Below are 16,521 nucleotides of genomic sequence, written 5' to 3' on the forward strand. Positions count from 1 at the left end.
TCCTTGATCTACATTCATTGGAGGAAACACACCACTGGCCTGTACAATTCTGTTTAATCACTAAACCAGCAACTCCATTAACTGAGGATCAGCCTCCCATGTGCCATGCTGCACAGTAAGAAAACAAATCAACTGCTGTACGTATGACATTTTTTCTTGGGTCTACCATGTGGCTTTTTGAAGAAGAAAGTGTTCCATAGATAAGAGTCTGCAACACATAATGAAGCACAGCAAAATTCTCTGCAAGTCTTAAAGGGGGCATTCACACGTTCCATATACGGTCCATAAATACATATGATACATACAGATTTTAAAACAGTTTAAATCTTTGCGCTACTGTACTGACAGGCTGTGAATCATGAATGAATCATGAAGCCATTCTGTAGCACAACATCCGTATTTACAGACAGTGCATGGAATGTGTGAATGCCTCCTTTAAGACTTGCAGATAACTTTGCTGTGCTTCATTGTTTGTCGCAGAATCTCATATGTGGAACACTTTTTTCAAAGGACCACATGGAAGATCCAAGAAAAAATGTCCTACATACAGTCATTGGTATGCTGTCTTACCTCTTTAGAGGGAAAGGGGTTTTGCTTGTAACTTTCCAATGAAGTTTTCACAAGACTGTAGTGGGGGTAATACCAGGATTGCCATGGATTCTGCTAGTTTAATACTTATGACTGGGACAGGACATCTTTTTATGCTCATGGCTGAGGCTGGACATCTTCCTTTTCAGAAGTCATTACTCTGCACAGAACTGCATATATGTTTAGCCCAAATACTTGCTCTTTCTGAAAAGCTTAGACAACATACATGGAAAGTTCTGTATTTAGTACTGTATTATCCCTGCTTGAGAGAGATGGTAGTGGTGGCAGAATTACTACCTTGTACTTTTTATCTAGTAGTTTGTCAAGTAATCCATACAATTTATTACTCAATATGTTACTTTCTTTTTCAATATCCCAAATCTTTATGCAAATATTTGGAAAGTACAATTTTCTATTTACTGCTATTATTATCTTAGGCCTTATGCACTAAGTTCTGTATTACAAAGCCCTGGGCAATCAATGTGCCTATGTGTGTTGCTTCTATAATATATTGCATTGTCCCATATGACAGCAGCATAACATTTGTATTTTCTGTCTGTATTCATGCAGTGAGCCCCATTATAGGTTTTACTATGAAGCACCACAATTACATGTGTTCCTTCTGTGTTTATTATCTCACTCTTGCGGCATCCCTTTTTGCATTATTATTATTATGCTTATTATGCTATGATACCTCTTATCCCAGTGAAATAACATAATTGTATGCATTTCATAGTGACACTATTATGTGTTTTGTGTCTTTCTGTGCAGTGATGTCGAACTTTGCATTATCATGTACATTATCTCTATGCCATCACAACGGGGGGAATTTATCATTGGTTTACGTATGTCTTTTGACGTAGAAAAGTCGCACATTTATGCATAATTGCTCCATTTTGCAAACATTTGTGACTTTTCTAAAATTTACACTGCTTACATCTGGTCTCAGTATAATAGCCTTACATTGCAACATGTGCAAACTAAGCCTATACTATGACATTGCTATTGTGCTGTTACATCAGTGTTTGCATGATTCCTGTGCTGTAACCTCAGCAGGGTAGCTAAGAATGTTCATCGTGGAGGCCTATTCCAAATTTTGTTTTGGGGTCCCCATGGGCATTTGTTAGATTCGTAACATGTAATTATAGAAGCACTTTATGAAACCACAGAAAAAGGACATTACATAGTCATAACATGCCCAAATGCATAAAAATGCTGCTTAAAATATTCTTATTTTGATACTAATGTTGCACATTACATCCATTACTGACTTTCTTTTCTTCTCTTTACCTGCAGTGATCTCAGTATGAACAACATAACCAAGCTGCCCTCTGGCACATTGCATACCTTACATTACCTTGAGGAACTGTAAGTATGTTTGCAAAACTTTTTCCAATGCTTTGGACCCATATTCTTGCATTTACTATAAGAATGAGAGAGATGATTTCAGAGACTATCAACACTGACATGTTCCACAGACACAATGGAAACATTTGTTCAACAAAAAACAAATCTTTATAATGTGTAGAGAGAAAAATACACAGGGGACTATAGGTTTTTGCAAGTAGTGGCTAAATCATGCAAATATAAAGTTTAAAACCTAAGCTGGAAAGTTTCTTGGAAATACTTAAGCAGCAGGATATTAAAAATTTCAGGGCTTCTCATGTTTATTAAAATAGACAGTAAAGTTATAATGAAAAACTGTTGTTTGGGTTTGATTATGTCATGAACACTGAAATGCGAATTTTATTACAGCATAACTCAAACTAATTTCTTTTCATAAAGAATTTTCTCTCTATAAAAGTGCCTTCAGGAGAGCCCCATGCTAATTTTATATAGATGCATACTGAATTCTTGTAACTAATTTTTAGGTTTGCACTAGGGAATCAGGAACTATATAACACGTTCGCAATACTAGATGTCTTAAAAGGAACTATGGCTATATAAGATTTGTAGAATGATCTTGAATTATTCAAAAAAGTATAAAAGCTGAACGGCAAGCAGTGTCTGCACCATAGAAGTGATATTTTAACTTGGAGCATCTTTATACATTAGAGAAAGGATATTGGAAAATCCCCATGTTATTATGTGAATTGCCACCCTTGCAACCATGGCTAAGTAGAGATCGGATTCTTTGCAATCATCCTACTCATTATGCACTCCAAAATATAATGTTTAAAGAGTATCTAAACCAGAGTTAATTTTGACTTACAACTAGTTTTTACTGGCACGCACTTGACGGTGATGTCAGCCTGCTTTAACTGGCATCGATTGAGTGCTGGAATGTGGCACAAGCAAATTTGATTCTTTAAGGTTATTCATCCGCTTAGTAGAATGTCAACGTTGTTTCTAACCAATCTTCTTGTATATGACGAATGGTAAGATTTATAAAGTAAAAATGGTGCAAAGAAAAAAAATCCATGTGGTTGCAATGACAATAGAAAGGTGGGAAATAAAATGAATGACCTGTTTGGTATTTATGTGTTACACGTTCATTTTTCCTTTGTTCCAGTTTATAAGTCTCTTTCCATTGTGTTTATTCAGTAACCTGTACACTAAAGCTGGGTTTACGCACATTTTTTCACCAATCTGACTAACTTCAGCATCTGAAATGTTAATCTGAATTGGCTTTGTATAATTATTTCTGCAAGAAAAATATGATTCCTATCTTTTCTCATCTTACCAAAATTTTAGATTTCTTATTCATTTGTTATGCTATTTCTACCCATTTTTATATATAATAATATTGTGAGTGGGAGGGTGTGTAAACTCTCCTATACCCAATAATTGGATAATTGGGTAGATTCTATTATTTGCTGTATTTTTCTTCCTTTACTACCATCTATAGTCTAAAGAATGGGCCATAAACAGTTACTTTTGCCTGATTTGCCCCAAATATGTCTGAATATCTATTATAAGTTTTTTTATAATTGATTTGCAGAGTGTGCAGGGTATTCTACCTGAACCTCGGTGTCCTAATTTCATTTGTTATATTGCGCTAACACATCTAAATCCATGCCTAAAGAAAGATCTTTTAATTTAATATTATTGAGTTAAAGGTGAAGACAACATAGCCTTGATATGTTATTTTTTTCCATAAATAAACTCCATTGTAATGGGCAAAGGCAAAATGTCTAGCATTAGGCTGCTGTCACACACAGCACCAGAACTAAGAGTGGATTTAAAAGGAATGGGGAATATAAAGGAAGTACTTTTGCTTCCTGATGGATCCATTTCTGGCATTGGCTCTAAAACCGCAGCAGCTGTTTTTTTTTTTTTTTTTTGTTTTGATTTTTTAAACTGCAAGTGAGACATAATGCCGTTCACACTAGGTAAAAAAAAAAAAAGTATAAAGCGTCTTCCTTTTGTTTAAAAAACATCATTTTTCTTGAGTCTATGGAATAATGGTTGTAATTTACACCTAATGTATTTAATGTCTGATTTATTTTGAGGCAGACGTCAAATAACGTTTATGACAATTATTTTCGGACGTCTTTTTCAAACAGCAGACATTATTTTTTTGTTATTTATACAAAATCACAAATGACAGAAGTTATTTTAAAAAAATATAAGTGGACAAGAAAAACCGTTGTGGCAGCATAGCCTATCACAGTCAGTGTGAAGGAGTAAACTCCCTTGTTTTTTTTTTTACGTTTCTTTGAAAGGTTTCATTCCTATTTTTGGCATAAAATATGCACTATTTATGGGACTATTGATATGGCCATGTCAGTGAAACCTAGTGCATATTTATGCTGTACAGTAGTTGGCTGAAATAAGTTAAGGATAATGACAGATCCAAAAGAATCCTAATAGAACATATGCTAACTGTTTAGCACTGCTTTGAATCTAAAAGAACAGAATAAGATATGTTGATGGAGTTGTACTTTATAAACAAATAATGTGTCAAAAAGTAAGCAAAAAGGCTTGAGTGGATGAGGTGGAAAACAATGGGTTATTTAGCAGCAATATTTCAGATAGCCTTCTTAAAATCATTTAAGAAATATCCTTGACAGCTATTCCTCCTTGTCAAGTCTGTGAGAAATGATGGCACATAAGGTCATGTAAACACATTATTATCTGTTGAAACCTTGATTTATTTTCTTCTGTACTGACATGGAAAATGTATTTCTAACATATGGATATGGAACAAATGTGGCCAATTTCTTAAAGCAAAACTGGAGGGTTCGTGTCTGTTTTAACAAAATAGTATTAATACACCAAATCCCCAAGCATGTTTCTAGAAATGTGCGTGATAAGGCACAATATTTAAACCACGGACAAATGAGGTGAATAAAATTGTCTCATGGCTTGGCCCCTGTTAAAGGCTGGGATATATTAGGTAGGTCTTTTGGGCTTTTCCTGGCGTGAAGTGGTTAGTACATACTAAAAGCAGTCTAAAACCACAGCCACACAATGCCTTTTTCTGGACATTACCTTGAAATAACTGATGTTATTTGGCTGCAAAATGATGGCCATCAGGAAGAAAAATGGCCATCAAATGACCAAAAAAAGAAGTGTGTACCTCTCCACATGGCCTCTGTAAATGGTTACATATGCCCCACCTTACCCCCTCTGATCTGGTAGATACTTTACACAGGGCACAGAAGTTTCTCCCCGCTGCATCCTACTGGGATATGGCGATCAACATTACGCACAGGGCATACATATCTCTACATCACAACTACAGAATGGGGCCCATGCCATCATCCGCGTGCCCCAGATGTCAGGCCTCAAACGCTGACTTGTATCATTGTTTTTGGGACTGTTTTGAGATCCAGGTCTTCTGGAAACGTATTAAAGATTTCGCCTTTGCTAATCTGTTGAACTAAGTACCTTTAACTCCAGAATGGGCCATCTTCTGCCACATAGATTACACCACCCACCCTTCAAAAGAAGTCAAAAAGCTTCATGATATCTGTAGTTGCTAGAAAATCAATACTGCAAGAGTGGCTCTCCCCGACCCCTCCATCCCTCCGGCTATTTTTACAGAAATTAACCTTTCTTTTCAGAATGGACTGGGTGGAAGCCACTCTACAAAGAGTCCAAAGTCCAGGCCTTTTTTCTCCTCTGGGACTCCTTTATTCAAATTATGCCCACCAGAATACAACAGAAATTAAGAACTGCATTCCAACACACCACTTGGTACTTAGAGCAGTCGCTCTATTCTGTTTGCTCCAGCACTGCCTTGCCTGCACTTGATTGGGTTTTTGTTTTGTTACCAGTTCACAATGATTTATGCTTGCCTCCCTAGAGGTGGCAGAGATGCTACTGTAGCAAGGTTGTCTTATGTTACCGTGTTAATCACAGTTCCTCAAAAAAAAAAATTTTATGTCTGAGGACCGGATTATGTTTTTCACATTATACCATTGCTGTTTAATTACATATTGTGAAACTATATAGTTCATTGATACATTTACCCTTTGGTAACATCTGCCACACTCCCCCCATGGACTATGGTGCAATGGTAGGAGGTGGCCTACTGTAAGGTATCATATTTTTTATCATATGGATAACTGAGTGTGCGGGTGCTGCTTACACAGTTAACAAATGGCACCAGAATACACTAGGGGAAAAAAAACTACTAGGGCAGTAAGACACTCTGGAAAATGCTGGGAAGTCTTGTGTTTTGGAATTCAAGCGGATGACACGTGCCACCTAGACCGGGTATATCCTTCTTGACAGCAGTAATCCCTAATGGCATTGGCCTGATTTCCTGATTTAGCAGGATAATACACCATGTCACACTAATAAAATTGTTCAGAATTTGTTTTGGTTATGTTCCTTAACTTAAGGCCTTATTACACAGAGAGTTTATCTGCCAAATCAGGATCAGCAGATGAGTGACCTAGCCCTTTGGCTGATTGCTGCCTTTCAATACGTTAAAAAATAATCGTCAGTTACATTTTTCCAGAAAAGGGCTGAATGAACATTGCTAGCCGTCAAGCCGTCTTATAGGTACGGTAAGTGAGCACCGATGTAGGAGATTGCCGCCCGCTTACAGCGCAGGTTGAACTGTGTAATATGGCTTTAAAGGCAACCAATCTGCACAATTTGGCTGATTAAGTTCCCAGCAGTGGCCAAAAGATGATGTAATTAGCCCCCTACCATGTCTTGGGTTCCTTCTTCGGTAAGTTCAAGTAACAGAAAAATGTCTTTTAATGCAGTGCGTGTGGCAGGGAGAGAGGCAGAAACTAGTCATCTGGGCAGTGTCTGGCCTGTAATTAGTCACGGCTCTATGCCTGTCAGAGCTGCTCTGTGGGGATGATTGAAAGGAAAGAGGCCTCTAATCTAACATGTCAATCACCCCCCCCCCCCCCCCAGAGCGTGCCACATTAAAATACATTTTTCTCGGGATATGAATTTACCATAGAAGGGGGTTTGTTATAACAGTTATAGGGCTCTACCAGGAACTTAGCACAATTGTGCAGATTATTTTGGTTTAAGACTTCAAGGTGTTGATTTGGCCTCCAACAAACTGTGGGGTGTGATAGAAAAAAAAGGTAAGCATGACCTGTTTTTTGTTTTTACAATATCCCCAACAAGTTTTCAGATTTATTTTTACCCCTTTAAGAAAAATGTATTGCAAACATGGGCAATTAGAACTTATTAATGTCATCTAATTTCACTTTTAATCATGAAAATTAACCTAATTTGGGGACCAAAAGTATCAATCATACAAGCAGAATGAAAAGAAAAGGCTGTGTGCAATGCAATAAAAATCAGTAGTTATATAACTGTGTATATTAAATGTAAGACAATATCACAGCTGAAAGGTGTGTGCTAAAAGCATGTGCTAAAAGTTTTTGCACATGGACATCAAACATATCTTTGCTCTTCTCTGAAATGTGAACCATGTCATATTGTAATGTTGATATCTATAATCACCAGGCTGAGTAACTGAACTTATTCTTCCCTTGTCAGATATCATTTCAGGAATTAGGCTGTCCCTTCCCAAGGCAAAACAGGTCTTCTAGTAGTGTTAACGCTGACGTATAGGTCATGGAGTTCTGCTTGAACAAACTACATAGCTACCAACACCTATAATTAAATGCTTTTATAATACGAGCAAAACAGTTGAGGTACAGGGCTGAGCTGTCATAAATAAACCTGTGATAGTGTGAAATACATATTAAGATCTTATAGTGGGTTCTTAGCTGGCAGAAACTAAATAACATGATCCACATGATAGCATCTGGTAGACATGTGATAATTATTTCGAGCTATTACCACAGTAAATAGTAAATAGTTTGAGAACATTCAGGTAAAAGTATTATGTGAATATGGGAAGAAAACAAAAAAGAAGAAAAGTTCATGCATTGTATTGTTCTAAAGTGTTACTGTTGTAACAGAACTGTCGTACAGTCATAGAGACATGTCAAAATTTTTATCAGTCCGGGTCTGATTGTTCACACCCGTATCAATCAGGAGAACAAGCCGGGAGAAGACACACACAATGAGTCAGACTTATCGTGTAAGTCTATGGAGTCCAACACTTTCTTTCTCACACCGAGCAGCACGTCCTCTCCCCGCTCATTCTCCAGATTGGTATGGGTGTGAACACTCAGACCCGTACCAATCAAAACTTTGGATGTGTTCCCATGACATTTTAAAAGTTTTTACAAATGACAGTGGCACATGATTTCACCCCCCCTCCCTTCCCAGTTTGTCAAGAGGTAATAAATGTAATTTTTTATATTATAAAAAATTATTATTGGCAGCATAGGCCATCAAATGGCCCTAATAAGGATGTAATACCAAAACTTTCTATAGCTCTACTGAACTAAACTTTGCTTTACATAAAATCCAATTCAGTAGACCCAAAGGCGGTCCAGCCATAATAAAATGTGGCCTCATTGCTTCTGTTGGAAACTGGCTAAAAGGAGTTGTCCTCTGTATGTTTGTCTTTCTTATATTTTGATTCCTACAAAAATACTATTGTATCTATAGATGTGTATTCGGCAACATGATAAAATATTATTTTACTGAAAGAGTAGTAGATGCTTAGAACAAACTGCCAGCAAATGTGATTGGTAAATTTACAGTAACTAAAGTCAAGCATGCCTGGAGTAAACATATATCCATCCTAAAATAATAATAACAATAAAGGAAATAATATAAGGGCACACAAGACGGATCAGGTGGTCTTTTTCTACCATCAGTCTTTTAATGGTTTTTGTTATATTATTAGTGGGAATATAAAGGAAAACTGGGTCAGTATCCTACTTCTCAACTTAGGCTGAATAGCAGGTGTGACAGTAACTCTAAAGAACTGTTTTGCAGGCCCTTCGGCAGAAATAGAGCGTACCTGTTTGTTAGCATCTCAGGTTCTATACAAGCCTATGTTTCCTGTGTTTAAACAAAGCACAGATATCCTGTCTGATAAGAAAGGAACAGAAAATAAAGACTATGGAAACAGGCAAGGAGTGTTTCTGATAGTAACTCAAGCTTTGAAATGCTGCCTGCAAAAAAAAACTTGACTAAACGAATCAGAGTATCTGTGAAGTCTAATGAAGAAAGCCAAAAGGATATGCTGCCAAAAACAGTTGATCATTGTTCAAAGGGGGACATATCCACTTTCTTTTGAGATATTAAAGAGTTTGTTCTGCTCACACAAAGGTAGGGCAGAGCTGGAGGAGTGCCAAGTCATTCTGTGTTCCTCATCATTGTGCAGTCATTGGGAGCAGGTGCTTTCACGGAACAAGGGAGAAAAGTGAAAACACATGCATATAGTGGCTCCGATATGTAGGTGTTATCGATGATCCATACACAAATTAGCTTTAAGTTAACAATAACACTTTCTTTAAATGAAAGGAGACAAGAAGCCTGAGACTATATCCAGAGCCAGTGCAGCTAAACAGAAATTCAGGCCTTTCAAATCTCAGAGATTTGCTAAAATCAGTAAATATTTCCATATTGTTTTATATCAATCCTAATGTGGCCGGGAATATTTTAGACCTATTCAAACACCTGATCTTAATAATGTGTGAGAAGATGCAAATTGTTTTCAGAATGTGAGCCCATGGTATGATAGGAAGCATAGCTTTATGAGTGTAACATAGATAGAACTCTGTCTTGAGAGAAATTAGGGGGTTATCAAGCGAAAAGCTGTCAGCAGAGAGCACTCTGTCAGACTGAAAAGAAAACAACATTTCGTGCAGGACATACAGTAGCTGCTAAGTACTGGGAGATTTTTAAATAAAAGTATATTATAAATCTATATAACTTTCTAAAACCAGTTGATTTGAAAGAAAAAGATTTTCACTAGATTACCCCTATAAAGAAGTCCAGACAAAGTGCTGGTGAGCAGGATGATAAAACTAATAAGGTGCTCTTACCTCTTCTGCTCCAGCGCTGGTGGCCGCATACTGCCGCTCCAGTCCCCGGCTGGTTTCTGGTCTGAGCCAGGACCTGGGTCATGACGTGTGTGGTCGACTCAGCCTGCCAGCAGTCATAGCAGGGTCCCAGACACGTATCTGGCTAACCTTATAAATATTGGCATCAGAAATAGCACAATTTTTTACTCAAGAAACCTGGGATAGACAGAAGAGGGGATGTGCAAAACTACATCAATATGAGTTGTTGTTTTTTTGTTTTTGTGTTTTGATCAAAATTATTTTTGGAACTTACAACAAGAAAATAGAGAAAGAAATATTAGAATGCATACAATGGTAAACATTTTATCACAGGTGTCAGCTCATAAGTCAATATAGAATTTTTCTATATATATTGGTATCTGGCAAGTTAATAGTATTACCCTTTCTGTTGCTGTGAAGAGTTTGATGATCTGATTGGTTCAGGGTTATCCAGACCTTGCTGAACTTCCTGGCATGCAATAGTACATAAAATGAGTACAATAGGTGCGCTGAACCAAGTCAGATGTCCTAAGAATTGATTAATGTCTGCCAACAGATAGGAATCCCGTAACTTTATATCTTCAATGTTTTCATCCCTACTTTAGCACAGACACGCAATATTTTGCAAGGATAAGTGGTGCACTTATAAGGTCACTTTTATTTAGTAAAAATATATCAGCATGTTATGCATTGTCCAAGAACAAACTCCAAAAAGAAGTAAGTAACATGCAACATATTTAAAATTTTCCTCAATCACAGTATAAATCCTGGTTATACAGCATCTTTTAAAGGTTTCTCAAAATATGATTTAGCCCAACGCTTATTCTAGCATGTCAGTACTCCTATTAAAATACATGAGGTGTCACAGGAGAAGCCATCATCTAGGAAGACAAATCAAGAGCTTTTTATGTCAGGAATCTCACAGGGCTCTTGAATGCTGAGAAATATGTTCCAGATAGTTTGTGTAAGATGAATGAAGCACTTTGGAGTCCAGCAAATGACTTCATCTTTTCAAGCTAGTGAAGAACAAGCAGATAGTATCTCACACTTTGTGATGATAAAAGTGCTGCATTTAAGATGTCCACAGCTTTATCCAGCTGTACATGACCCCTTTCCCTGGCAATTATTCATTGTCAGTTTGGAATTACAATTATATAGGGATTATTTTCAAGAGCAGGCCATGCACTAAGAGATTTGCTAAATGTTTGCTAAAGCACTGATGTTTATGTAATAATAAAGATGTTTCTTCATTTTATTATATGATGGTCTTTTAAAGCGGTAAAAACATAAAACAAAGAAATATTTAGAATAAGCTATAGTATTACATGCTATTTACCTGGAAATAACTTGGCCCGGCCATATAGAAATAATTACAGTGTATGGGCCAGGCATACAGTCAGGAAGTTACCCTCAACATACACATTTTACTGCCAAGTCCTCAGATCGGGTATATGTTACCCATAAAAGCATTTCTTTGTTTTTTTTTGTTATTGCTGAAGTGCCCCTGAGGTGGCAACAAGCCAAAGCAGAATGACTTTCCACTTCCACACCCTTTTTTCACTGATTGATATACAGGATTCGGTGGTGGAAGCAAAGCTTGTACATCAATCATACATGACCGGAGGGGGAGGAAGGAAATGAGCTTCTGCGGCTCAGCGCCGCCTCTAGGGCACTTTATCTGCAAAAGATAAAAGTACTTTTAGGATTAAAAAATAAAGATATGGTTTTATCACCCTTTTAGCTTCCCACTGGTATATGCAGCTTTGTACCTGTTAGAGAGATGACATATTTCATTTAAAGAGGTTGTCCACTTTATAGTAAAATTACTCAGTGTGTACAATATTAGTAAGTGTTCTGTACTAGTTCCATCGTAAATGATCATGAGGATGCTGAATCTGGGCCAGAGTTGGCAGGTCCTATCATTTCTGATTTTGACAAATATCTCAAAGGTGAATTGCTTTCGTCTGCATTGCTATTTAGAACCAGCATAAAAATTTCAGATACAGGGCTTACTGTAGTGTAAAGAAAATAAATATAATGGCAAAAAGCATTTTGGGTTCACCTTAAAAGGAAATATACACCTTCTATCATGTTCGTAGCTGCAACTATTTAATTATCTTCAATTGAAATATTTCTCTTTAGTGGTCAGAGCCCTGACATAACTCTAGAAATCACAAAACCAGCAAAGGTAATGCTCTCACACTGTTTACACTACTCCCTATAAAATCAGTAGTTCAGTTGTTCAGATTGCGTAAAACAACCAAGCCGTTTTCAGCTTTCCAGCCACCTGGAGCAGCCCACAAGCGGGTTGGAGAGGGTCAGGAAGCCCCCTCTAACTGAGATGGGAAGAACCTGTCCTGTTTAAATGTCCACTTTGCTAGATTCCCCCCCCCCAAAAAAAAACTATTGTGTTAGGATTTGTTCACACACAACATTTTTTTCTACTAAAGAGGTTTTTTTTTACTTTAATATTAGAAAAACAGTACCTTTAAAACAGGACTTGCATCATGTTGTTATTCACTTCTGGCCCTGTAAAGAAAAAAGTCCAATCCAGCTCGCGTATACAGTACCTATGCTAGAAATCCTTACTTTATTATTCCTCAGACATTTAAAAACATACACCTACTTGCCTCCTATGGATATCAAACTGACATGTTTCGACTGCAATTAGTCTCATGGACAATTATTAAGATAATTTCAGTAAAAACATATTCGTTGGTAATGGTATATTAGCCCAAAAAAAAAAAAGTAACGGTTCAACAGGATGAAGTTCATTGTAAAGTTGGGCTGTTGAGCAAGGAACTTATTTTGGTTGCTATATTGGAAGTTGTGGTGCAATTGGCATCTCCCCCATAGGGTTTTTTTTCTATTCTTTCCCCTGGATCAGCACAGTAGGGTTATAGGTTGAATTTGATGGACGCTTGTCTTTTTTTCCACCTTATCAAATATGTAGCTATGTATTTTGACAGGACATCTAAATAAGACAGCCTCCTTTTGCCAGTCCTAGTTAATAAACAGATCAGAACCTGATGGAAACTTGTGAGAAACAAATGCATACTTTTAACTATACTATGACACCTATGGATCTATTAATATATCTGCTTGAAAAGAATAAATAAATCAAACAGATGTTTCATCAGGTTAGCCAAACATGATATGAACAGTCTCTTTAAAGAGTACAAAAAATAACCAAAATAAAAATCTGTCACCATTTTTTTTTAAAGTATATAGCTGCCAAACCAACACGTACCAAAAATCTATAAACTGCGCCTGGTGATAGAGGCCACAGACACCCTGGCCATTAAGGGTTATTATGTCTGTGGTTTTATTTTATGACTCTTTATAGTTTCATAGTGAAATTTCCTGGCTGTTCTGTAGAAACACTGGCTACAAATGTTTTAGTTCAATAAAGATATAAAACATTGACATTTTCGTGTTATAAAATTGATGGTTATAACTTGTCTGGCAGAGTGTATGTCCAAGAGTTAGAGTGTCTATATCTGGGCCACTCAGATATACCACAAGTTTACTATGGATCATAATAGGGCAAAGTACTTTACACATGCAGAGGGTTATGCAATGTGTTGTTTAAACACTTCAGGTCACAAATAAGGCTTGCTTTTCAGGTGGTGGGTGGCTAGATGAGGATAAATAAAGAAGACGTGTATTCAAGATATTACAGTTGTAAAGATAAATTTTTTTGGAAATCTCACTGACACAAGCATGTTGACTGTTTTTTATTTCTCTCTCCTGTGCTAAAAGCTGTCTTATGTGTATGGTCAGGCTTGGTAGTCAACCAGTAGGAATACATGGAACACAGGCATGCATACGTAGAACTCCACTCCTTCAGTATGGTAACACATCACACTTCTACAATAGGATGTACAGTAGAAATCTGAGGCTGACACTTGATGCAGATGTGATGTTGATTCGCTATATTCATGGGTGCTGATCTTTGGCTTTTCCATGCAGAATTAGAGGAAATAGTGTTACGTTGATCTTTTTCTCTGAGATGTTGCCAAAAATCCACCCTAAATATTTCTAAAGCATTAAAATGTGGTGTAGAACCTTGGCGGATTTGAAGATGATTTAGGTATGGAATTCACATATACCCTGAAGTGACCTAGGAAAATGGTAGCACATATTGTGATTGGCTAACATGCAATCACTGTACTGGATCAACATCCACTCCCATCCAGAAGGTGAATGATAAAAAGATATAGGTGAAGGTCCACAAATATGTTACAAGAATAGAAACACACGGTATTGTTAAGAGTATAATTATTTAAGTCAGTCTGTTTAAAGACATGAAAACCTGAAAGGTGAAGCTAGACATTTCCAAGTTTTATAAAGTGTTAAATATCAACCACTGGTGTAATGCCAGGTATTGTAGTACAAAGAATTGTTACCATAACTGATTGCCATATCAAAACGGCTCCATGTCACTACTCTACTATAGAGAGCATGGCGCAGCTGTTTCATCCTCTCTTTCCCCCTATTAGCTAAGGTCATTTTAGGTTGAAGAAAACAATATGTTTGGTGCTGTTCCAGATTTGGACTTATAACCAGTGTAGAAACCACTGGAATTTCACAGGCCGTCCATGTGGCAAGAAGGATTTTTTCTTTTTCATCCTAATGGTCCCCAGTCTAAAGCATGTGAAATCAAACAGCCAGTGAAAGTGATGAAGTGAGGTATGGGGAAATGATTAACTATGTGCAATCCCTGAAGTAGCCATACAGGCAGCTCCTACACATCTCTTCCAGGCAGCTTGTGCAGTGCATATCAATAGCTTGCCTGCAGGACCAACAACAGATGAAGGCTACCGTTTACATACTGAACTTAGAAATAATGCCATTTAAACAGGTACTGGTCAGTGGCATTATACTGTCAATGGCATGGGTAATATTTCTTGTTAACATAATTGTAAGGTGACCTCCTAATACATTGAAAATCGATCCTGCATTTAAAAAAACGAATATGTATGTGAAGCCAGAGGCACACAGACAGTACAATATGGGCCCTTAGATAGCTGTAGTTTTATAGCGGTTGTATAAATCAGGTTTACAAGTAGTTTATACTGTGTAATTAATTTGTTAATAGTGACAACATGAAAAATTTTACAAGTTTCTTGTCCTAGCAGATGCATCCTATAGCAATGTTCAATCAACAATATGTTGCACACTTCATTTCTTTATACATTGCAGTCAAAAGCTTCCTTTTCAACCGCATGGGTTGCCAACAGCTGAGGGTGCTTGTACCCCCCCACCCCCCCACACAGACACACATACATACACAACTGTAATCAACAGCACCCCTTGCTCCAGGACCACACCTTTTTCAGTTTTGGCCTTTTGCCACAATCACCTAGAAACTGCCCTGCAAGTAGACACATCACAAACAAAAGTGTTTAAACACTTTTGGGGACATTTTTCAAGGGCTTTGCGCCAATTTTTGGGTGAATAATTTGTTTTTTCACTAATTTTTGGTCTAAGTTCTATTTAAGAACCAGTATTCGAATATTTTTAGATGCAACTTTTTTTAATTTGCCTGTTTTGAATATTCACCCAATAGTTCACATAATCCAGGATTACCACCCAACCTATCATTTGCAAATTTTTAGGCACACAAACAGGTGCAGCCTTACGTCTGGCCCGTACCAGGTGAATGTGCTTGCACAATTTTTGAAATTTTTTCATTTTTTTACTTAGATACATGCATTATGGCAGTGCTTCATTTTAATAAATCAGTCACAAGATATTGGAACAAAATACACACCAATCCTTACTAGAATAGTTACACACATTAGACTCCATAGTAACCGTCCCCATTTGAGTGGCCAGACATAATTTCACTCTCAATGTTTTCTCATAAGTAGAGATGAGCGAACCTCGAGCATGCTCGAGTCCATCCGAACCCGAACATTCGGCATTTGATTAGCGGTGGCTGCTGAAGTTGGATAAAGCCCTAAGGCTATGTGGAAAACATGGATATAGTCATTGACTTTGGGCTTTATCCAACTTCAGCAGCCCCAGCTAAACAATCGGATTCGGATGGACTCGAGCATGCTCGAGGTTCGCTCATTTCTACTCATTGGTAAAACATAGTCTGTTTAATATGGGTGCAATTGCTTCTCAACATAACAGCTATATGGGCCGCACTACATAACTGGATCCAAGTATGGGGCACATGGCACCGTGTAAGGAGCAGACTGCCAAATAAAATAGTCTTCAATCTTTGGCAGAAGACCATTTGGTCATTCTTCTCAGCCCTTGGCAGATCTTAAATGCTGTCTGTGTTTGTTTAATTCAGTTTTTATTTTGCCCCTGGGAAAGTGTGGTATACTATTGTATATTTTGACAATTTGAGCCATTTTTTTCCCACATTCTTTGATTCCTTTAACCCCTTCCCGCAAGTGGATGTAACTGTATGTCCACTTTATGTGTAATCTGATTTTATTGACAACCACACAGCATACAGTAAATACAAAACCAGCAAACATTAGTACAGGGCGACCTGCAAGTCGCATGGTGTCATTCATTTTACATATATATAAAAAGGATAGGAGAAAGATCAACAAAA

General features: G+C 37.3%; 1 protein-coding gene across 1 annotated transcript in view; it reads left to right on the top strand.

The window, feature by feature from the left end:
* Nucleotides 1–16,521, top strand: part of LGR5 (leucine rich repeat containing G protein-coupled receptor 5) — a 139,973-nt gene that overhangs the window by 55,907 nt on the left and 67,545 nt on the right. The window contains exon 2 of the mRNA XM_069975231.1: nt 1,885–1,956. Coding sequence (XP_069831332.1) covers nt 1,885–1,956 — 72 coding nt within the window. The remainder of the gene's footprint in view (nt 1–1,884; nt 1,957–16,521) is intronic.

The sequence above is a fragment of the Dendropsophus ebraccatus genome, chromosome 1, assembly GCF_027789765.1.
Source record: "Dendropsophus ebraccatus isolate aDenEbr1 chromosome 1, aDenEbr1.pat, whole genome shotgun sequence".
Taxonomy (NCBI): Eukaryota; Metazoa; Chordata; class Amphibia; order Anura; family Hylidae; genus Dendropsophus; species Dendropsophus ebraccatus.